General features: G+C 32.6%; 1 protein-coding gene across 1 annotated transcript in view; it reads left to right on the top strand.

Moving 5' to 3' along the window:
* LOC107740060 (peroxisome proliferator-activated receptor gamma coactivator-related protein 1-like) overlaps nucleotides 1-8,879 on the top strand; it is a 9,070-nt gene extending 191 nt beyond the window's left edge. Inside the window, exons 2-6 of the mRNA XM_016552335.1 lie at nucleotides 841-1,098; nucleotides 1,486-1,566; nucleotides 4,164-5,181; nucleotides 7,053-7,103; nucleotides 8,354-8,879. Coding sequence (XP_016407821.1) covers nucleotides 841-1,098; nucleotides 1,486-1,566; nucleotides 4,164-5,181; nucleotides 7,053-7,103; nucleotides 8,354-8,868 — 1,923 coding nt within the window. The 3' untranslated portion in view covers nucleotides 8,869-8,879. The remainder of the gene's footprint in view (nucleotides 1-840; nucleotides 1,099-1,485; nucleotides 1,567-4,163; nucleotides 5,182-7,052; nucleotides 7,104-8,353) is intronic.
* Nucleotides 8,880-9,364: the final 485 nt, after the last annotated feature.

Below are 9,364 nucleotides of genomic sequence, written 5' to 3'. Positions count from 1 at the left end.
ACAGAAAATGAATAATAAATCGTTACTGATTAAAGCCTAATAGCCGATCTGCCCTACCTGACAAAATGGACCACTAGATGCCACAAATCAAATCAAATATGTAAAATAATAGTAATTTCAAAGTCTTAAAATGACTTTGCTAATTTAGAATACAGTAAAACGAATCTGATGTAAAATGATTAGACCGTTGGAAGTTGTTGCCTAGCAACTGCAACGACATTTTTTTAAAAACGTATTCAAGGCGAGCTGTCATTTTCCCGGGAACCTCCGCATCACGTGACTCACCCGGCGGCGCCTCGTGTGCAGCTCTTCTCTCCGAATCAAAATGGCGGCGCCGCATGGCGTAAAACCGAAGGATTTAAAGTGTGATTTTACGGACCATACAGCAGCACAGGCGCACCGCGACTCTCAGGTCTCATATATGTTTCTGTTGTATGTCTGCAGATGTTTATATAAAGACGCTGTGGTGTAGAAATGACGCTCGGCATGTGAACACGTGGACGCCAGCGCGTGTTCGAGGCGGATGTGAAGTTATGCACGCGTTATAAATCTGGAGAAATGCGCTATTAAGATCTTCTTAACGACTCAAAGGTGGTTTAGTTTGTCGATCGATGTCGTTTAAGTGGTTAAACAATGTCCTTTTTCACAAACTATATTCAGTAAAGTGCTTTCCTGTAGTTACCTGTAGTTTTCCTGTAGAAATAAAATGGAAGTTCACGGATTGTAGAACTGTTGTAATTCCTTATCATAATGACTTTACAGCTTTGACTTGACTGGAATAGCGAGTTTAGAGTTTATTCTGCGAGATCTGAATCCGACATTGTTTTGTGTTATCCACAGGTTGAATTTGGAAATCACGATGTTCCTGTCTTCGAGCTGGATGTCGGAAGGATCTCAGATGCTCTTCACGGAAGCCTGGATCCGTCCATTTTATCCATCTTTCAGGAGAAGATGCTGAAGGATAGCGTTGAGAGCGAGGCGTCGCTGTTGTCCGCTCTGACCGAGATGTTGGATAGCGTGGACGTCGAGACGCTTTCGCCGTTCGACACGCTGCTGGACGCGGAGATTTTCGCAGTTCAGAAGGGTTCAGACCACACGGTTAGACCACATGGACATGAAAAAATGGGCATGTTGTCGTTGTTTAGTGTCTCAATAATCACTACCGGTCAAAAGTTTGGGATCAGAACGGTTTTTAATGTTTTTAAAGGAGTGTCTTCTGCTCATCAGGGCTGCATTTATTTGATCAAAAATACAGGAAAAAAGGTACTATTGTGAAATATTATTACGATGTAAATTTTATATTGTAATAACATTTTGCAAGATTACTGTGTTTTTCTGTATTTTTGATCAAATAAATGCAGCCTTGATGAGCAGAAGAGACTTCTTTAAAACACATTACAAGTCTTACTGATCCCAAACTTTTGACCGGTAGTGTATATACAATGTGTTAAGATATTTACTTTGTCAAATGTGTTTCCGTCACAGCTCAGGAATCTGCTTCATTTGAGCCAGACGTCACCGGATCGGCCCAAAATCTCTCAATCACCAGCCGCAAAGTCAGGAAGAGTACGTTTCCTTTATTGAGCCGATTCATGCACCGATGACGGATGAAGTCAAACTAGATATTTGTGTAAATCAAACTGTTATTGGAGCAGCTTCTGTTCAGCTGTGTCGAATCTAGAGGTCGACCGATACTGGTTTTGGCCCAGTTTTAAATAATTAGCTGATTACCGATTAATTGGCCAGTAGTTTAATTGAAAATTAGTGCTGAACTTTATGACAAAATTAACTATAATCACTAATCGTGATAATTTTTTGTAATTAACAAAATAAATCAAATGAAAAAATAGTTGCTTCATCACACACTAATTTTTATTTTATTGTCATGAAATATATAAATTAGGTATTTCCAAATGGCATGTACAATACTTATTATATACAATAAATAGTATCTATCCATCTACCTCATATAAAAAAAATAGTATAATATAATAGTAGTATATATAGTTACGTTAAATATATATTACGTATTATATGTATTTTACCTTGCTTCTGTTTCTTTTGCACATAAATACTTAAAAAAGTAAAAAGTTTATTTTGTAAAAACAGAGCTAAGTTTTTAAAACTATGTTTTTATTCAGCAACTATCTTATACGAGTGATTTTATTTAACGGTAACTATATGTATATATATATATATATATATATGTGTGTGTGTGTGTGTGTATAATATATATATATATAATCACGATATAGTAATTTTTGGTTTAAATAAGGTATTTATTATATAAATATTTTTGAAACCATAGAAATTTCATAATTCTTGTCACAATATCACAAAAAAAACTAATACTAACCTAAATTAAAAAGCGTAATCAAATGTATAAAAACACTGCATATTCTTGACTGTGTAAATTAAATCTATATTTCTTCTTATTAAAGTTAGAAAAGTGATTTAGTCAAGAGCAGTGAAAGATTTTCTCTCTTGTTGTTTGATTAACATGAAGGACAGACAGCAGGAATATTACGCTGCTGTCACTTTAAGAGCTACCTGCATCCAGTATACTGTTACTAGGGCCCTAATCGCAGAATCCAGTCATAAAAATGGAATTTAATGTATAATGCGGAATGTTACAGAATTTGCCACATTTTGGATGAATACATCAAAACTACTGTATGTCAGTACACTCAAATAAAAACACGATATGGACTAGTGTCTGTTAATATTAAGCCGCAAAACTACTATTTAAATATGAATCCTGCATGTTCTGCGTGTCTCTGTGAATGAAAGGAACACATGAACATCAGCTCTAGAACTGCTCTGAGAGTCACTTCATAAGCATTTTACCGTTTCTTTCGAGAAAAAAATATCATCTACAAACAGAAACTTAAAGGTCGTCACAGGACCCTGTCAAAATAAAAGTTCGGTTTAACTTGAATAAACTGTGACAGAAATATATTACTTAATTTAATGATAGTTCTACTACTACTACTACTAATAAAATTATCATTAAAACATCATTTTTTAAGGAATATTTACCAGTAAAATTATTTAACAGAAAAATGTAAATACACAACACAATATTTCTAGAAAAAATAAATAAATAAATAAAATAATAATAATTAAATAAAATTAAAAATAAGTTAATTAGAGATGCTTTTGATTATTAAAATTTAATGAAACCATTCAAATGGAATCTAGAAAATTAATGGACAACACAGAATTTGGTAATAAATTGCTGTTAAATTGTGTACATGCTTTTTGATTAATATTTTTAATTTAGCCATTAACCCCTTAACTGTCACCCCCCATTTTTTAAAATAGGCATTAAAGTGCGCTATCCAAACTTAAATTGTTATAATTCATGAACACTTTGGAATATAGACCTAAGGTTGGTCTCTTTTTAAAGACGACAGTCCGCAGATTATTGCAGAAGTGGAATTCTTTCAAAAAATTAAAATATCAAATAGTTTCTGTGAGATTTTATTTAGGGCGTTATACCACAAACAGCCACCGGGTGCCACCCAAACTCCTTTGAATGTTTTTGATGCATTTTTCTGTCACAAATGTCTAGATTTCTCTGCCAATATTGCTTCTATCACAACCACCAAATATGGAATCCTGAGACTCAGACCTTTCCAACGATATGTTTTATGTGAAGATTATAAAAAGTTTGTAAAAGGCCGTAATGCATTTTGTATTATGACACTTGACACCGCCCACTAAGGGGGAGGAGACCGCCAAAAGATTTTAAAGTACCATTTCCATGGTAACGCAATGTCCGATTTCAAAATGGTTTTCACAGGATGAATCTTGGGCTTCTTAAGCTTTCAAACGATATATAATTTATGATGAATACTAAAACATTTGATAGAGAAAAAGGACAACAAAATAAAAGAGCGCCAAGCGTCCCACAGGTGCGACGGTGACAGTCAGAGAAAACTGAAAATTTACAGAGAAAATTAAAATGGAAAAAAATGAATTTGGAGGAAAAAATAAAACAGATTTCATACGGCCCTGTGTTACACCCCTAGCAACTATTGTCGCTTATTTTTCCCGATAACCACAGTTCCAAGATGAAGATTGTGCCAATTAATCTGCAAAAACTGTATATCGCTCGACCTCTAGTTTCAATGTTTTGTGTGTTTTTTCTTCTCCATCAGGAGGTCGTGATGTCAGACAGACAGTTGAGACCCCGTCGCCCTTCAGTGACCCACATTACACAGCGAGACGAGCGTGAGAAGAAGCGCCGCTCTGTGAGAACTTTCCGGCTCGAATCCGACCCCATATTCCCACAGGACGGACGCGAGTTACTTGCAGATTTAGTGAGACACATGCATCCGTACTGCGTCAGGACACGCCTGGAGAAAGAGACGCGAGTGTCTGCAGAGGAGGAGGAGTTTGTTGATGTAGAAGGTTACGAGGAACACATGCTGGACCAATCAGAACACGGACCAGACTTGAAGCCAAAAGCAGAACCAAATGCACAGAATACCAACAGCCAGGAAGAAAAAGTCGCATCTTTAGGGCGAAACGTTAAGATGATGCCTAAACGCAGCGCTTTAGTCAAAACCAGCGGTGTGAAGATGCGGGTGAAGAAAACGGTGACTTTTGCGTTTAATCTAATCTCCGTTCACGAGATTCCACCTGATGATGAGGAGATTTCTGAATCCACATCCTGTAAAACTGACATCACTTCCTCTCAGAAGCCCAAAGCGCTCAGTCTAGACCAGTACCGTCTCCTCAGACAGAACAAACAACCTCCGGAGGAGAAACGGATGGACTTTCGAACCAAATGGCCTTCGCTTCCCGAGCTTCCCAGGGAGCTTCCGCCAATCCTGCCCAAGCTGGATCCGAACACACCTTCTGGTGGGATATTACCAGCTGTTAAAGTGAAAACATCTCCATCCCAGCCGCAGGGAATCACACGTCACTCTCGGAAAGACGGCAGGAAGGCTGTAGAGCTTTGCATTGACCCTCCAAACCCGGTTTTGGTGCCCTTGAAACCCACACGACGCATAAACGCAACCCAGACCGCCTCAGAACCGCTCGGTTCAGACTCGAAACCAGACGTCTGTGTTTCTTGTGAAGAGGTTCGACTCTCTGAGGTCGTGCCAGTGACATCTGCTTCCAAACCCAGAACTGGACAGCAGAACCAGACGGCGTGTGGCGGAGACATCGGTGAGCAGACCGTTCGTCTTGTTGAAAAAGATATGGCCATGTTTAGAGACAATAACAGATTTGCTCGTCAATTACAATGCTTTCAAAGCAGGGTCAGTTTTCGTTTACTAAAACCATACAAAAACATTGTGCTACTTGAAATGTTGCCAGAGCAACATTTCTCATTTTCATTTAGTTTAACTTGATATACTAAAATAATTAAAATTAATAAAAACTAAATAGACAAATAACAAAAACTAAAAAAAATACAAAAACATAACAAAATGACGAAAATGAAAACAGAAAATATTAAAACGAAAATTAACTTAAAATATTAATGAAAACTATAATAGAAACTAAATAGACAATAAATGAATAAAAATTACAAAAACAACTAAAATAAAAATGGAAAATATAAAAACAAATTAATCTAAAATATTAATGAAAACTATAATAGAAACTAAATAAACAAAAATAAAAAATTAATAAAAATGACTAAAACACAACATAACTAAAATTTAAATAAAAATACAAAATATAAAAAAATCATTTAAAATATATATTTTTAATTTAACTTTAAAAAGATAAAAATAAAAAACTAATAAAAATGACAAAATCACAACAAAATTATTAAAGATTTAACTAAAATTAAAATTAAAAAAACAAATAAAAACAATTTTGATTTTAAAATATTTATAAAAACTGTAATCGAAACTAAATAAAAACTAAATTATACAAAAATAAATAAAACTAATAATGATAAAAACACAACAAAATTACTAAAACTAGCTAAAATGAAAATGGAAAATATAATTTAAAAAAAATATTAATGAAAACTATAATAGAAACTAAATAGACAAAAATAAAAAAACGAATAAAAATGACAAAAACAATACAATTCTTAAAGATTTAACAAATTAAAATGAAAACAAATAAAAACAAAAATTTGATTTTAAAATATTTATAAAAACTAATCGAAACTAAATAAAAACTAAATTATACAAAAATAAATAAAACTAATAATGATAAAAACACAACAAAATTACTAAAACTAGCTAAAATGAAAATGGAAAATATAATAAAAAAAAAATATTAATGAAAACTATAATAGAAACTAAATAGACAAAAATAAAAAAACGAATAAAAATGACAAAAACAATAAAATTCTTAAAGATTTAACTAAAATTAAAATGAAAACAAATAAAAACAAAAATTTGATTTTAAAATATTTATAAAAACTAATTGAAACTAAATAAAAAATAAATTATACAAAAAACTAATAATAAGGAAAAAAACAACAAAATTACTAAAACTAGCTAAAATGAAAATGGAAAATATTATTATTTTTTCAATATTAATGAAAACTACAATAGAAACTAAATAGACAAAAATAAAAAAAGAATAAATGACAAAATCACAATAAAATTCTTACAGATTTAATTGAAATTAAATTGAAACTAAATAAAAACTAAATTATACAAAAAAACTAATAATAAGGAAAAAACACAACAAAATTACTAAAACTTTAAATTAAAATGTAAAATATAAAAACAAACATGAATTCAAAATATTTATAAAAACTGTAATCGAAACTAAATAAAAACTAAATTTTACAAAAATAAATAAAACTAATAATAATGACAAAAACACAACAAAATTACTAAAACTAGCTAAAATGAAAATGGAAAATATATATATATTTTTAAATATTAATGAAAACTATAATAGAAACTAAATAAACCAAAATAAAAAAAAGAATAAAAAACACAACAAAATTACTAAAACTTTAAATTAAAATGTAAAATATAAAAACAAACACGAATTCAGAATATTTATGAAACTACAGTAATATATCGTGGCACTGAAATAACACATTTGTGTTTGTTTTGCAGGAATTGAAGCCGCTGATCTGACCAGCCTTTTGGAGCAGTTTGAGACTCAAGGTAAATGATAAATGCACGTTCGTTTATGATCGCCTGTAATTGAATAGACACTATCAGCTCGTTTACATCAGGTCAGATAAGAACAGTGTGCTTTATCAGCCCTGAATCATTCTCAGTCCATAAAAGCTCGTCTTGCCTTTTGCTTTCACTTGTGTGTCTCCTCGGGACAGAAGACGATTCGAGACGGTCCCAGTGTTATTAAAGCAGAATCATTAAACTCTCACTGAGATGATTATAATCAACCCTGCAGTTCATTAATGGCTTAATGGCTTTTGGAAATCCGCTCATAAACAGGGAACGAATGAACTGTTTGAAATGAGAAATTATGATTATTATATAAATTAATTAAATTAGGCAACATTGATTATATTGTGCCTTTTTTTTTTTTTTACATTTATTGTCTCTATTGTTCTAGATTTAGTGACTTTTCAAATCTTTTGAAAAAAAATGTTTTTATAAAAAAAAAAAAAGGAAATAGTGACAAATCATAATGACTTTTTTTTTTTTTTTGACAAATCTTAATTAGGTTTTCTATCATTTTTTTTGTCTATAATTTGGTGAAAATTAAATGTGGAGGCTTTTAATAAGCCTTTAAGGGTCTCTTTCTGCACTGTATATGAATCATATTTTCTTGCTTTTTATTATATAATTTATATTGTGCAAAAATAAACTAATAACTTTCTGTAGAACTGGGTTCTTAAAAAGTCTGTTTCATCAAATTTAAGGTAATAAATAGTCTTAAATTATATAGCAAAAGTCTTAATTATCATTTTTATCACTGAAAAACAGGATGCGGCTTAATGTGATTATTAAACATTTCAAAATAAGAGTCCCTGTGCATTTCATGCTTCTTTATAAATTAAAAGTCCCATATAAATGTATAAAATCTATTCATCTGGATATTATTGGTATTTTGGTTACACAGTGGACTGTATCTGGCATTTAATTAAAACTCTTTTGGCTTCTCTCTGGGCGATTATTGATCGCTATATAGATTTTACAAGTATTCATTCATTCATTCATTCATTATTAATCTTTAAGCACATTATCATATGAGCAGAATTAGAGGTATTGATCGACTTCTAATTCACATGTATTGATATATATGACCCTAGAGCACAAAACCAGTCATAAGGGTCAATTTTGTGAAATTGAGATTTATACATCATTAGCGCAATTAGTACATAATGCCATTATTAACATTTTAGCCTGTGCTTGTGTCACTGACCGGATTACTTCATTTTCTCCAGGACTAACTCCACCCGCCACACCTCCACATCAGATCTGGAGGCCCCTGGTGTCTGTCAAAGGGACGAAACATGAATCCATCAAGCCGTCGCCCAGCAAAACCATTCAGATAATCGAACCCCGCCCACTGCCGCCCAGTAAAACTCACTCAAAGCCCTCACTTCCCACCTTCACTCCTGCGATGAATCCCGCTCGAGCGTTCCTGGACCACGACTACTGCGGGATTCAGGGCAGTGAGACGTGTTTCGCGCACACAAACTCGCTGTCTGGTTCGGTGCTGCTGTCTCCTGACAGCTCCCCCTGCAGGATGGAGGCGTTCGAGGAGACGGAGTCTCTGAGGGGGCGGGGCTTGCGCTTCTCCTCCCGCTCTCTGAGCCCATTGGACCGCGGAAGGCTGAAGAGGCGGGGTTATGAATGCGGATACCGGCGCTCCAGTTCCAGGTCATGCTCCTCGTGTTCTTCATCGTCTTCATCATCATCTCGTTCCAGGTCTCGTTCGCCACCCAGAACAAGGTAAATGGAAGCTGTTCACACTAAAATACAGTAAAAATTTAGTTAAAATAAAGTATATAATAATATGAAAATATAATTTTAGTATATAATAATAATAAAGTATATAATAAAACACAAATTTGATATTTAATAATTAATTTATATGCATCCATTTAACAATAAGCAGCATTATAATATATATTATAAATAAATATGAATCAGAAATATATGTATATAATTAAAAATGATACGGTAAACATTAATTATTATTTAAAAAATTATATTTAGATAATAAAATTAACTAATTATTATTTAATCATTATTAATTATTTGAGTAATGGTGCAATCAAATCATTGTATAAAAGCTCATTTATATTCATCCTTGTAACAACGAACAGCATTATTTATATATATATATAATGTATATAATATAATAAACATATAATAATGTATGTAATATGTATACGTGTATATAAATAATGTATATACAGTGGGTACGGAAAGTATTCAGACCCCCTTAA

The sequence above is a fragment of the Sinocyclocheilus rhinocerous genome, unplaced genomic scaffold (assembly GCF_001515625.1).
Source record: "Sinocyclocheilus rhinocerous isolate Xijiao unplaced genomic scaffold, SAMN03320098_v1.1 scaffold1186, whole genome shotgun sequence".
Taxonomy (NCBI): domain Eukaryota; kingdom Metazoa; phylum Chordata; class Actinopteri; order Cypriniformes; family Cyprinidae; genus Sinocyclocheilus; species Sinocyclocheilus rhinocerous.
This window is presented reverse-complemented; position numbering and strand designations above follow the sequence as displayed.